This window comes from Austrofundulus limnaeus, unplaced genomic scaffold, assembly GCF_001266775.1.
Source record: "Austrofundulus limnaeus strain Quisiro unplaced genomic scaffold, Austrofundulus_limnaeus-1.0 Scaffold27, whole genome shotgun sequence".
Taxonomy (NCBI): domain Eukaryota; kingdom Metazoa; phylum Chordata; class Actinopteri; order Cyprinodontiformes; family Rivulidae; genus Austrofundulus; species Austrofundulus limnaeus.
In genome coordinates, this window is record NW_013952429.1 from 721,678 (window position 1) to 737,409 (window position 15,732).

The 15,732-nt window shown below is 37.6% G+C and overlaps 1 protein-coding gene across 7 annotated transcripts in view; it reads right to left on the reverse strand.

The window, feature by feature from the left end:
* adgrl3.1 (adhesion G protein-coupled receptor L3.1) overlaps positions 1 to 15,732 on the reverse strand; it is a 131,931-nt gene that overhangs the window by 94,396 nt on the left and 21,803 nt on the right. For all 7 annotated transcript variants that reach the window (XM_014004870.1, XM_014004869.1, XM_014004867.1 and 4 more), the window contains exons 2-3: positions 14,361 to 14,526; positions 6,809 to 7,022 (exon numbers count right to left, since the gene is read on the reverse strand). In XM_014004870.1, coding sequence (XP_013860324.1) covers positions 6,809 to 7,022; positions 14,361 to 14,520 — 374 coding nt within the window. In that variant the 5' untranslated portion in view covers positions 14,521 to 14,526. The remainder of the gene's footprint in view (positions 1 to 6,808; positions 7,023 to 14,360; positions 14,527 to 15,732) is intronic.

Here is a 15,732-nt window from a genome sequence, read left to right on the forward strand (position 1 = left end):
GGAGCTGGAAGAAGTGGCTGGGGAGAGGGAGGTCTGGGCCTCCCTTCTGAAGCTGCTGCCCCCGCGACCCGACCCCGGATAGGCGGAAGAAAATGAATGGATGGATGGATGGATGCTTTCACACGTAAAATATAAAATTGACGCTTTGAAGGCTGAGGCTTAGTTCTAAACAAGCAGGTCTGTCCAATCTTAGGAACTGATGCAAACCACTATGTTTCATTCTACTAGCCCGCCATCAAAGGAGAGAGGCGGTAATGTTAATGACTGTGTTCATTTTACTTTTCAGCAAGCAAAATATCAATGGATAGATTTAACATATCTCTCAGATAGTTATCCTTGCACATCAGCAACTGATCATCATCAACCAATATGACTGTCATGGCTAAGTAGCTTTCAAAACACAAAAATGGTCATAACTCAGACAATTTTACAGATGCTGAGCTGACATATTGTGTCATTAGATGTAATACATTCTCAACATGTACTCCAAACCCAAATGGTTGTGTGACATCAGATTTTTAAAAAAAATGGCACAAACTATTGGAGTCAACTATGTCTGTCTGTTAGCAAAGTATATGAAGATTCACAGAACATATTGCAATAGAACTCTAAGCACTCATTGGGTTGACATCTACTGTAGAGCTCATTAACTTTTAGACTCAAGCAAATTTGAGAGGGTTACCAAAGCTGACTGATATTGTGATTGAGCTAACATTTTGTGTGATAAGAGCTGAGACTTATCCCCAACACATATTCTGAATGCTATACACTGTGCAACATTTTTGCTCAAACCCTTAGCATTAACTACTGGAGTCAACTCTACCCATCTGTCTGTTAGTAAAATATCTCATGAACCAGTGCATGGATTTAAATGAACCTCTTAGAAAGTAATCATTGGCTGAACATCTAAAAGCCGTTAACGTTTTGGGATGAATGCAATTTAAGATGGTTGCTACAGCTAATCAACATCAGTCAATACTAAAATGGCTACGACTCAGTCAATTTTAGAGACAATTAGCTAAATTTGGTGTGTAGCAGAAAGTCCTTCTCAACACATGCTCTTAACACTATCATATCCCATGTGTCCTCACAACATCACACAATAAAGCAGCATGCATAATGTCATTTAAAGGTTTTGACTGATCCTCCTCATTATAAGTTTAAATCTGTGGCATGAGAGGAAGCAATCTATATGAAATCCTTCAAGGAATGCTAGATGTTTTGTTTGAAGGGTATGTTTTAAGACAAAATGGTCCATAAACCAGCTTGGCTGTCTTTGTAATACTTTGTATAGACTTCCTGGGGCCACTGAAAATTTCATCTTGTGGGTTTTTATCCAAAAACCAGGGCGCACCTGGCCGCTTAAAGGTCTACAATATAAAATGCCACATAAAATACAGGAAACAACCTATAAGTGCCAGCCTCAAGCCCACCTTTGCTCTGAGCCCTGGGGGATAAGGGGAAAAAGTGAATGAAAAAAGGAAAAGAAGCAAAAAAAAAGGCAAAAACTAAAACAGATGGCGATGGAGGAAGGGAAAGTGACAGTGAGGGTGAGAAATAAGGAGTGAAAGCTGATTTGAAAAACCGAGAGTGGGAAAAAAACTGGAAATGGAGTGACAAAAAACTTGAAATATCGAGAGGGTGACAGATAGGAGAATAATAAATGAGGCATGTCGTTATTTAACACTTCCAAAAGCAAGAAAAAGGGAGCAGAGGAATATGGGGAGCAGGTCCCCACCCATGTTTTTTTTTTTCTTTCTGTGGAAGCTGTTTCCCTTTGTGTTGAAAGACTCTGTTAGGATGGACGGAAACACAGAGGGAGGGAATGATGGAGAGAGGGAGAGGTTGAGAGAAGGAGGAGGAGGAGGGCAAACAAGATGGCAGAGGTGGTATAGAGGTGGCAGGAGGGGGACGGTCTGTTTGAAGTCCGAAAGTAATTTTCTAACACGCTAGCTGTGGCACACGTAGCAGAGCAGAGTTGGTGCTCCTGCACACTCCTCGGGCTGTCCACACTCACAGCTTCGAGTGTGCACGTGTGTGGGATTAAGAGGGAGAACGTGCGAGAGAGTGTCAGCTAAAAGGTACTTGGTTCATGAAGCACTTAAGTATCAGTAAAGGGGGGCAGGGAGTGCACCATGAAGCATCTCTGTAGATGCCATAAAGTCATTTTTATCTGAATAGATTACTGTAAATCGGAGGCGTTTCAAGAATTTGGCTTGCAGCAGCTCTAGCCGAAGAGTCGCTTTTAATATATGGCAAAATCGAACCGCACCCCGACCGGCTGGAACAGTTTGCAACTTTAATAATTTTTTTTGTTTTGTTTTTGAAAACACACAAGGAATGCAGCAAGGGAGTAAAGTCTTGTTTCTGTGAATGTAACAAAACTAAACTCGTGCATTTTTGTGATGCAAAATCAAATATTAAACCTTTAAATTAAAAAGAAAACTGAAATGCTTCGTACAGAAAACCTTCCTGCACTGCAAAAACTGTCCATMTTACCAAGTTTTAAAATCTTATATCCAGCCAAAAAGTCTTTTTGATCTTATTTTGAGACTGATTTACTAAACAAGAACTGATTGTGTAAGAATAATAATCTTGTTTTCAGAATGTGAAAGATTATTTGTCTTTTTAGTCTGAACATTTGAATCAAATTAAGTGAAAATTTTCTGGCAATGGAGTAAGAAAATTTTACTTGGTAAGATTCTTGAAATAAGAAAAAAAATTGAGTCAAATCAAGTTTTTAAAGAATCTTATCAAATAAAATTGTATTACTCCATTGGCAGAAATTCACTTAATTTGAGTCAAATTTTCAGACTAACAAGACAAATAATCTCACACATTCTGAAAACAAGATTATTATTCTTACACAATCAGCTCTTGTTTAGTAAATCAGTCTCAAAACAAGATCAAAATGACTTTTGTCTGGTATAAGGTGGACATTTTTTGCAGTGCGTTTACCATATTGAAGCACTACGGTTCAAAAAGGAGATGAAACAGAGTGAGTCACTAAGCTGAGGTCAGTGTATCACTAAAACAGATTAGGCTGAACTTTCATGGCCACAGCTTTATAACCCCCACTACACACACGCACACACACACACCTTCATCCAAGCCCACTGCATCCCAACGGGAAGGTAATCTGGGAAATGCAGCGGTATCAGGTCCTTTCTAAGTTGCCTGAGAAGTCTTGTGAGACTCTCTAGAGATATGAGGCTTTGATATCAGGACCAATTATGTGCTGTGTGCACACACATGTACACACAAACACACGCACGCACAAAGGCACACGCGCGTGTTCGTCAACACCCGTTTTCACGCACACACACACACACATGTACACGCTCTGCTTGGCCTTGGGAGTGCGGTAGAGGGGAAAACAAAGGGAGAATATGATACTGAGGAAACACTGGGCAGGCGGAACATGCTCTGATTTTTATCAGCCAGTTGAGCCGAGCCTGAAAGCCGGAGACGACATGGCGGGAATGATGGAGTGGAGGCCCGACGGGCTGCAGCAGACTGATGGGAGGGCGGTGCACGCAAGCCAGACAAATCTCAAACACGTGCAAAAGTTCACAAACACAAACACTGCACAAATAATCCCTGTTTACGTTTGTCCACATAGCACAAGGGAGGGTCAGGGCCACTCAGAAGAAAAAAAAGACAATTGAGGAGGAAGGGAGTTTTATGTTTCAAAATTAAAATGTAAATACTGACAGACAAAAGTTGCATTGTTGGTAAAAAGGGTGATTTTTCAGAACTTCAGCCAGAGGATGTGAAACCCACTTTGTTCCTGAGCACAGCTGTGTTTGTTTCATTACTTATTATTAATATTATATCCAAGGGCTGAGTGCACTTTTACTGGGTTAACTACAAAATTACTGCATTATTTTACTTGAAGCAGTCTGAGATGTGGTTTATTATTCCCACTTCAGTGGAACTCACAGAACTTGTCTCAGTTTTAAAATATGCATCTCAAACACAGTTTTGCTAACCGCAAAAAAAATGTACCATTTGGCATTTATTTCTTACTCTTGTTAAACCGTACATCACAAAAGCATGACCCTTCTACCAAGGTTACTGTGACTTAGACAGTATGTTACATTCCTAGTTATTAATATTTACACTTTGATCTTGACATTCACACTATATTCTCAAAACATAAAAAAGACCTTCCTTCTCTTTTTTTTCTTCTGAGTGGCCCTATTGCGGTGTTGCAACATAAAGTGTTGTGTGCGCATTACATAAACGCTTACAAACAACGCTCACACACAGACACCTAAAATCTAAGTGATAAACTGTTGTTTCCGGTCTAAGTCACCTCCACTGTAGGATCCCTCAAGATTAAGTTTGGCCTCTGGCTCTGTTAATTGGAGCTTAAAGTCTGGTGTAGCCCCTGGGCAGCGTATGCTGTGTGCAGAGCATGCTGTGTGTGCGTGTGAGTGTGTGAGTGTGCATGCGCCTGCGTATAAATTATGGATGGATGGACCGGCAGGAGAGTGGCCACACAAGCTGCAGCAGCCAGAGTTTTGACAAAGACCAAGCCGGGCCAGAGTAATCACAAACACAACACCACCACATGTCAGAGACAGGTGGCCTGATGGAGGGCCAGAGCAGAGGGCAGGAGACAGAAAGATGACAGGGAGTATTAAAACTGAAGAAAGACCAGGCCGATAATAATGGGACAGCAGGAGGGAGCACTCAGAGTCAGACACATGATCTGAAAAATCCAGATACTAATGGTGGCATAAATGCATTATTTATAGCCAGACATTCTCATTACAGAGATTCATCGTTGTCCTGGTATTATTTTCCACTTAAATCTGACCAACACACCTGCTTAGATTACATCAAAAAAGTTGGTACTGTAGAGACCGGGCTGGTACAAAACAAAACAAATAAAAAATTAAAATGAAATAAAATAAAATAAACAATAAACTACTTACCCAAACCAAAACCAGCACCAGGAAAATAAAGAGTATTTCTAGAAATGTTTAGAACACTTTCATCAAGAAAAAACATATTTAAAATATTCATGCAGGAGCTAAAAGAGTGCTCTCATGCATTAATAAAAGCAAAATCTCAAGTGTGGAAAGAAGAATGAGAGTACTGACAGAATCAGAGAGGGTTATTACATGATGTGCTCCGGCAGAAAACCACTGCCTGTTGATTTTATTTATTCTGTGTCTAACCAGAGCAAAAACACACACTTTTTAGGCTCTGGTACATTTTCAGATATTGACTTTTTTATTTTTTTTATTCGATAACATATCTTTTTACAGACTTGTGAAAAGACATCCACATTTGTGGTGTTTATTGTTTGTGCCAGTTTATGCAAATCAGCGAGTCTTTACTTAGATAACACCTGATTTGCATATTCAGAATTTCCAAACACTTGTGATAAAAAAAATAGATATCTGTGTGTAAATAATCAGCTGTGGAGTTTTATGGTAATTTTAGCCAATTTACATTGCAGAAGTCAGCTTTTAGGTTAAGTTACTTTAGCCACAAAAATAACATTTGTTAAGATATATAATTTATTATTATCATTTCTTATTAAATGTTTTTTCTTGTTACATGAAATGCACGACAAATTAAGCTAAACAAAGATGTGTTTATTGTTTGCAATTAACAATTTGATTTTTTAACAATACACAAATAAACTTAGATAACACCTGATTTGCATATTCAAGTGTTTGTCTATAAATAGCATAAAAGTTGCACTGATATTAACTGGATATCACAGTGATTGTGAATCTGACAAATATGAAAACTGAGCAATTGTTCAGTCATAAACTGACAACGTTCTTGTGAAGCACTTTACAACCTTCAGTCGTGCTCCCAACACAGTCAGAAGTGGAATCATTCACACTGTAGAGGTGTTACCTGGCTCATTTCCATCCTGCAGGTTTATGGTTCTGTGCAACAGAAACTGTACATAAGAAACTGCAAGATGTGGAGTGACAGATTATGTTTTTTTGTCACCTTTGTCTTTTTATGCATTGCACAAATTTCAGCAAATCTTGTATTTTTTTCTGTACATGCATTACACAACCAGAAAGCCCCAGAGCAATGTGATTTAAAAAGATAGTTCAGGTCTTTTAAAATAGAGTTTTGTGAAAAGATCATGAAGAGGTAATATCTTACCTGGTGTAGATAGCTTTTTAATTACTTCTATTGGGAGAAAACAAAGTTCCATTCTGACCAAATTGATGAGCTGACAGCTGGTTCAAGTGAGGCCAAAATCAAAGCGGATTACAGCTGGCTTAAAACTCCAGTCTCAAAAACTTCAGGGCATTTCATGCATTTAGGACAGGTGTATAATAATATGTTTTGTCTTATATATTATAGTATAAAAATATATGAATAAAAAGCTGATCACATAAATCTTTTCTAAGTCTGAGAAAATTGCAAGAAAAAGCTGACACTGATTTTACATCGAGCAAATGTCCGCTTGTCTCCTAACTATAACAAGTAAATGAGGTAACATCTTATTATTTTGCCTATGACATAATCATCATTAGAAAACATGATAATATTTGAGTAGAAGAAGAAATAGCATTTAGATTTCTGTTTTTAAATGAAAGCAAATAAATCATGTTTTGACATTGTTGTTTTAATACTGTAATACTATTAAACTGTGGTGTTTTTGCTCAAGAATAAAATACTGTCAAATTATCTTACCTGCAAAAACCACTAATTAACATTTGAGTTAGTTGAGTTTTTTCCAGGATTATTTTAGATTGCAACATCACCAGATGAATTTCACACCCACACGCGCACTCATTAACTCACACACACAAACACTGACCTGAGGGACATGATCTTGTACGCATCGGGCAGGTAGCACCGCGTGTTCTCCATTTGAGCCGGGTCTGAGTCACAGATCTTGTCATCGGTGCGGCCGTAGTTGGCGCTTTCAATCATGATGACATCCGTGCCAGGGCAGCGCAGTTCGATGGGGTAGGACTCACAGGACAGCTCCCTGCGCACCACTGCCATGGGAATGGGAGCACGGCCATGCACTGGACACACACAGACACACACACACACACACACACACACACACACACTGTTATTTGGTGCTTTGACAACTATTTATCTCTTCCTACAAACCAATGGAAAAAAAAACAAGATATATTAGTAAAGTCATTTTAATTTATGTGCAGTAGAGGCCTAAAGTGTACAAGAATAAATTGTGTTGGACTAAAACTGAATTTGTTCCCCTGTCATCTAAACATAATTATGCACACAGTGCAAAAAGCGAAAACATCACAGAAAATTTATCATGAGGGCATGGCCACTGTCAAAAGTGAACTAAATTGGCGATTACAGCTTTGCAGTTGGTCTTTTCAGACATCCATTCAGGTGAAGGATAATTGCCTGGAAATTTCCACAGTGACAGACAACAGTTGCAGAGATTACTTAAAGACAATAAAAATGAACAATTTACAGAAGTGAAAAATCTGAAGCATAAATCTATTCAACTGAAATAGGAAATGTCAATAAACCCAAAGACACTAAAGCTACTGGTATGCCTGTGCATGCTTCAGGGTAGGGCTCCACTATTAATCAAAAATAAGTTCAACAAAAACTTAATCTCAGTTTTCACATGCATGCAATCTTCTTTCTTAACAATGTTGATTTTCATGCATGTGTCTGTAGTCACATGCTTACTTCCTAACTTTACAATGATTACAGGTGAAAGGTGACCTCACATCATGGGGTAAAGGAACACATTTGTGTCCCCTTTGATCTCAAAATAACTTTATGTTTGTCATTTCCACTTTATTCTTGAAAAATAATCAACTTTTATCTCAACGCTTCAACTGTAAAATCAAAATGGAAAACCATAATACAAATCTTACACTGCAAAACCTGTCCATCTTACCAAGTTTTAAAATCTTATATCCAGCCAAAAAGTCTTTTTGATCTTGTTTTGAGACTGATTTACTAAACAAGAACTGATTGTGTAAGAATAATAATCTTGTTTTCAGAATGTGTAAGATTATTTGTCTTGTTAGTCTGAAAATTTGACTCAAATTAGATTCTTGAACTAAGAAAAAATTGAGTCAAATCAAGTATTTTAAGAATCTTACCAAGTAAAACTTTGTTACTCCACTGGCAGAAAATTTTGACTTAATTTGAGTCAAATTTTCAGATTAACAAGACAAATAATCTTACACATTGTGAAAACAAGATTATTATTCTTACACAATCAGTTCTTGTTTAGTAAATCAGTCTCAAAACAAGATCAAAAAGACTTTTTGGCTGAATATAAGATTTTAAAACTTGGTTAGGTGGACATTTTTTGCAGTGGCTCTGTTGCGTTTTCATGCCTACTTGTGCGTGTGCAGTGTATAATTTGTATTGTCACTCATAACAAATCTTATAATTTGATATGAGTGACTCACACTTTGTTGTACATTAGGAAATCAAAAAAAATATTTTTTTTGTCCTTTAAAAGTTTACCCTTGAATTTTCTAGACAGTATTTATTATTATTTATTACTTGAGTAGAATAACTGTTTGAGAATCATGAGCTTAATTATCTTGGGAAAAACAAACAAAAACCTGTCCATTTAATTTTAGCAACAATTGTGCAGCCCTGTTCTCATTGTCATATAAGATTTAAGATAAAAAGATGTTTCCAAAGTAAATTAGGGTTACAATATAATGACAGTATAAAAGCACTTTGATATTGACAGTGTTGGACTGGATGCTCCAAGGGATTTTACTTGTTGTGGAGTATCTTTGTTATTGAGAGCAGCAGTCCCTGTGAGCATTCGCCTTCTCCCTGGATAGATCGCTTAGCTGAGGTGTTCACATGTGTTTTTCCATCACCTTCCTCCTCGGTAATAATAATGTAGTCTGTGCTTGATTCGATTTGAGGCGTCATATAGTGTGTGTTAACAACAACCTCCTGCTCAACCATCTCCCGTGGAACTTTCTGCCGTACCCGGTGCAATATACATAATATGAATTTTCACTGCCGAATAAATAAACATGTATTAAAACAGCTTTCGAGGCCAAGTAATTGAGATCGCCTGCTGTTTCATTTCAATACCTTTCATCCTGCGAAGACCTTTCAAATTATAGCTCCTACAATTGCACGTACGCCGCATGTATTTGTATGAAGACCTCAACAACAAACAAACGCAGGCCTACAGCATCCCTTAAAAAAAAGGCGAGACACACTTCCCTTCTCCTTGCTTTCCCTGTCACAGTAACCATAGAAACCCTGCCCTCCCTCCCTTGGCTCTTTCATTAGTTAGAGGAGCGTCATGGTTACACATATGCAGCAAAGAATCTGAATGAGCTCAATGACACTCTGCCTGGGCTCAACTTAATGCTGCCCTTCACCACGTCACACACATGCACACAGAGGCGCACATGCATACAAATGCTCTGAGTGATGGAATGTAGAGGTGGAAACGCACAACCATTGTCGATGATAACCGTGTGGTTCTGGTACCTGAGGGCATAACATTGATAATGGCAGGCTCTAGCTTAGAGATAGGGCTGATATATAAGTGACATTTACTGAAAATGTCCTCTTTAATGAACACACACAGGCGCACACACACATAGGTATACCACCTCGGGCCATGATTAGACCTTAAGCACACATTCAGACAGGATGTGTGTCTCAGTAGCGGGTGAAGAATTGATGGGACATCATGGATTTCCGTGGGTGCTTAAGGCACCGGGTCATTATTGTGTTAACGTGTTGGTGTGTAGCGTTTTTCAGTGGCTGCATCGTGGCTCCTTTGTGAGCATGAATATACATTTTTTGGGGGGAAAAAAGGGGTAATTGAGGCGTGCAGAGATCAATGCACAGTTATTGTGAGGCGGCTGTCTAGACTAGCTGTGGATCAGATGTCTTATGGAACTGCCTTGATGGGTTCCCCAGTGGGCACTGTGACACAAACACATTAAAGAAAATACACTGTTTTCAATTATTTTTTTAATATTTATTTTCAAGATCAGAACCACATTTTTGTACTGAATCTGTTGAAGCCAAATCTGATTTTCTGTATAAGTAATAGACGCAATAAACTTTTGTAATAAAGTGTAAGCATCTCTTCAATTTGATTGGTCAGATTGTGCAGAGAGGTTGAATTTGAGTGGTTTCTTAAATAGTATTTTTACCTGCCATGCCTATCCCTAATAATTTCTTGTTACTGGGCATGCTTCTGTATCTGAAATAAAAATAACAACACATTTAAACCCAAAAAAAGAGGTGAAAGAGCACATTGAAATAATAAAATCATCATCAATAATTATGAGGTGCCAGTGTGGAGTCACAGTATCTTTACAAGCTGAACAAAAATTGTCTGGCTGTCACAAGCCTTCCTCTTTCATCTGTCACCTTTAATTTATTTGTTTTTTTTATCAGATACCGTAATAAGTGTCATGTTTAACTTGCCTCCAAAAATTCTCTCTCCTCACGCATTTCACCTTCTAAATAAAACGGTGCCATCAGGCTGCATTTTATGACACCGAGACAACACAAGCGTTCACTCAGGAACATATAAGTGTCCATGTTAGGCTCTACGTCTGTGCCTATATCTCATAAGGTGTGAGCTGTAAGTGCATGTTAATGTGTCTGTCATTACTTGTGTAAGTGGTGACAGAAACTTGGCAACCACGACGAGAACAGACAATCGTATTCAGTCTCTCATTGCCTCGGAGGGGCATGAAACAAAAGGATATTGATTTTTGCATTTGGGCCAAGAACAAGAGAGTGGCAAAAGAATTGGATGGATTGAAAGAAGGAGAATGAGAGGGTGAAAAGGATGAGGAGACAGATTTAAAAGGCGATCTCTCACTTGAACAGCCAAAGCATTTGGCCATTGCTGCTATCTTTAATGCACGCATAAAAAATACTATTTTTTAAGAGCAAAAGATATTTCAGAAGTTTTCAACATTGCATATTTTTTTAAGTTTAAAGAAAAAAATATAGTGGGAGCTGAAAATAACTATGACATTTTGTGAAAAAGAATGTTTCTTTTTAAGCATCTTCCGTGATTTTAGACGAACACAGCTGGACTCCAGTAAAAATGTCCAACAACAGAAATAGAATGTGACAAAGTTCAGCTGTGAGCGCTCCAACAGTATGTCTAAATAAACCACCTCTATTTTCTCCAGATCCTCTTTAAAGCTCAAAGCTTAACAACAATTTTATGAGTCAAACTGCTGTGTTTTTGATATTTCTCATATATTTAACAAAAGAAATGTGAACAAACTCTTTTTGACGGATTTTTTTTGTGTGACAGTACACAAATGCTCATTAATAACAGGGTGAAATGATTTGTAAATCTAGGGGCACATATAAGATTTTTTTCTTCTCTCTGCTGCCTTTCATTTCATTGTATTTGTATTTTCTTTTATTTTTATTGTACATAGAATTCAATCTGTTTTTAAGAAATTAATAAAGTTTGAAACAAAAATAAATAAATAAAATCTGATAAACTGAAATTGAAGTATTTATAGGCATGTTTCTGAGCCCAATCAGTGATTCCAGAACAGAATCAGTTCTGTATTTAATGCTGTGTCACCTGAGGGCATGAAGATCCAAGTTATCCACTGACTTCCAGCCTTGTCTTTAGCACACAGGTGATTTATTTATCTTGATTTCTGGTGAAGATTTTATGAACTGTAAATGATAGGATAGTCAAAGACTTCCAATTTTTATTTATTATTTTTTATTAAGTACTACTCTAATAAAGTTCCACTATTTTTGACACTATTTTTCGCAGATTCAGCCTCTCTAAAAGGTTTGATTGTAGACGAGCTCGCAGATTCTGTCCTCCTGCTCTTCCTGTTTTCCAGAATTCTACTCACACAGAGTGTGACAAGTTACTAAAAGCAGCAAAGATCAGCTAAGCCCACCCACTCATCCCCACACATCTAGCACTGTGACATTGATTTTGGAACAAGACAGTCCTCTGACACCCGTCAGGTACTGGACTGCGAATGAACAAAAAAAGTTACATAAAACTTTGCAGGACTTTTAAAATGCACTGGACATGTTCTATTTTCTTCTTAAACATTTCTGTTTTACCAAAATAGAGAGATGAGCAATTAAAGCAATGAAAAATTGGCTTAGAAACAAAATAAAACTGAATGTACTAAAAGGCTTTAAGCTAAAATACTGCTTGAAACACATGCAGAAAATGCAGTAGTGTGGTGTGAATAAGGTTATCAAAAATATTTGAAAATTTCATGTTTTGGACAGGTATATTGTTTTACTGCATTTTTAACATAACCAGCCTTCTTTTTTTTTTAATTGACCATATATAAATATCAGAGGTGCAACAATACATAGAACCATATCGAACCGTTCAATATAGAGCTTTAGGTTCAATACACACTTGTATCGAACAATACATATTTTTAAAATTTATTTTATCAACTTGTCTTCCGAAGATGCTCTGTGGTGAAGGATCAGTGGATCTGTGTTCGACTACTCCACCTAGGCTGCATTGCCGAGTGCAGATCCACTGAGAAACTTGCTGTTTCAGCAACATTTAATTTAAAAACTGTACTTTTGAGGTTAAACAAATGATCATAATTAATTTCAATAAATTACAAGTTGAAAAGGGCATGGAAGTTTCTATTTTTTCTATCAAAAATATCGAACCGTGAGATTTAAGTATTGAACCGAAATTGTGAGCTTTCTTTATCGTTGCACCCCTAAAAAATATACATATAAACCAAGCTCAAAACATGCATTTTCTCTTTTTTTATTGTTTTAAATGCTCTGTCTTCATGACACTGTGATAATAACAAAGAAATAAAAGCTTGGTGGAAAAGATCAAGTACATACTTTTGTATATCCTCAAGCTTAACAGTCTTTGTTTCAGCTAAGCCTTGCTGAGTGTAAACACAATAACACAATCATTTGCATATGTCAGCCTATTCTTTAGCCAATGATGCAAATACGTACCTGTGACTGAAACTGATCTCTCAATGCTAAAAGCAAAGCTTTCCGTGTTTGTGTGCTGAAGGGGCTGCCTGCTTGCGAGCACTCCCCATGTGGGCCCGGGAGAGTGCCCATGTGGGCGCAGAGTATTTCAGCATTTAAAGGATTTCATCTGTGTGGCAGCAGGCATGTGAAGAAGTACACAGTGGCAAAGTGTGATTGACGGCAGCTATTAATGGGATTAAATCCAAGTAGGCCATCGCTTTCTTTTTGAAGTCTTCGAAGCTCAATGTCAGAGAGGCGAGGCAGAGACATACAGATGACCTGCTGGGGATTCATTTGGACTCTGCATGTGAACCCAGACTGTGTGTGTGTGTGTGCTGTATGTGTGTGTGTGTGCTGTTATGTGTGTGCGCTTGGGAACAGTAACAGCAGATTTACTACATAAAAATGAAAAAGTGTGTTAGTGTTGTCTTGGTTATGTGGCTGCCAATTCTAGTGCATCACTGAGGGTGTGGAGGAGGATGAGGAGTCGAAGCTGAGTAATGAAATACCTGATTTGATTTCGTATTTTGAAACAAATTGTTTTCTTCTTCATTTTTAAATAAGAGTTATGAAGCAGGAAATTAAAACAACCGTTCAAGTAGCCTAATAAAAAAGACTTTAAGTGGGATCCTGTAGAAATGTTGTGAACGTCATATCTTACGTTGTAGATAGCTCTTTGAACAATACCAAGTTGGAAAAAACAGTTTAAATTTTGCCAGGCTGATGAGCTAAGGGCTAGTCTGAGTGGGGATCTGAATAGATTATCATGATTCATGTAAACTTTCCTTCATTGTCAGTTTTGCATGACAGTTATTCTGGCAGAATCTTTCTTTCTTTCTTTCTTTCTTTCTTTCTTTCTTTCTTTCTTTCTTTCTTTCTTTCTTTCTTTCTTTCTTTCTTTCTTTCTTTCTTTTTGTTGCCCAATGTTTCCTACAGTGCACAAGAAATGCTATGGCTAGCTGCTACACTTGCACTTGCAAATAACTGTAAATGTTTATTTAAATGCAGTAATTTTATAATAAAATACTGGAAGCATTGTGATGGGTAATAAGATATTGTTTGCATGAACTCCTATAAAACTGTTAAGACTGTTTGAAGACCTTACTTAGACTAGCCATTAGCTTGTCGATTCAGTCAGATTTAAACAATTTCTTTAAACTGAGGCAGTTCAAAAAGCTATCTATGACAAGTACTGTACAAAACCTTTCCACAAAAATGTCTGTTTCTTGTATATGAGAAAAGCATTTTCTGCCAGGCCTATAGCAGCACAAATTTAAGCTGTAAAACAACAGAACTGATAAATGTCAGAGTTCATCAGTCATCATTCATCATTCCTAATTAAATGAAATGACTCTTTTGAAGAGAAAGGAGCAGGGATTTTTGTCTCTTACCAATGGCAATGGGGGCAATCAAGGCTGAGATGAAGAGCAGACATCTGACCCACATGACGTCTGACTTGGACCTGGAAGTGGATGAGGAGGTACTTCCTGCTGAGCCCAGACTCTTGTGTACAGAGCTGTTTCTCTCCCAGCTCGGTGTTTCCGACACCATACAGGCCTGCAGATGGACACACAGAGAGGATTTGCTGTCATCGTATTTAAAGATGTGTTGACGTTGGACTGGACATTTTACATGTAGAAGTTGCAGTAAATAGTGATTTAAGGCTTCCCCCTTTGCACAAAAATAATTAATATTTACAGGACAATTTATAGAGCAAACCTTTTTATGAAGATGCAGAATACATAGTTATTTTTAAAATGATCTACTTTGTGTTTCCTCAGACCAGCACTTGGCAGGCTGATAGAATTAAACACCTTTTCTCAAACTGATGTTTAACATTATCTACTGCAACTAAGATATTCTTTGTTTAAACCCTTTCCACAGCATCCCTACATCAAACAATCTGAGTTATCTATTAGGATTAAAGATTAATTGAACTTGCTGTAACCAATTCCCAATGATTCAAAAACTGTTCTGACTTTTGCAACAATCAGAGAAGCAGCACCGACTGAACCACCGTGCTACACAAGAACTAGACAATCTGTACAAATGCATATTTTACAAGACAACAGACCATATGCCAGATAATCCATAGACAACAAATCTGTGTGAGAAAACTAAATGCTAAATACTGATGTTTGCATGACAATTCTTCTATCTGCATCAGGATTCACTTCACTTGGTATTCTACATCACCATCAAAGTGTGAAATACATTGATGTCCCAATCTAATTGTTCATTTCATGCTCCATCAGCAATAAACAATTAGAATATGATGGTCTCTGAGATACGCTGTAACAGTGACAGACTGGTGAGCCTTGTTTCCTCTTCTTGTGTTTTTTTTTCATTCTCTCCTGAACAGATTAACCAGACCAGCATTGCTCAATGATTGGCTCACTCACCCACTTGCTCAGCCAACAAGTGACTCAATTACTTTCTATCTGCACCCTCGAAGTCACCATTTTTAATCACGAGGAGTGGGCTATTTACACATTTCCTCTCTAAACAAAAAAGCATTGAATTTATTTATTTTATTTTTTTAAGTATGCAGCAGGGTCGCAGAGTTTTCATGTCATGAACCTGGTTATTTTTCAACTAAACATCATTTTTCAGGGACATTAGTTCAAAGGTAACATAAGCTCTATTTTGTGCCTAAATACTCTTGGTTCTCAAGGGAACTTGGACCCGGCTTCATGTAAACAGGCTTGTCAAGTTGTGTGTGTGTGTGTGTGTGTGTGTGTGTGTGTGTGTGTGTGTGTGTGT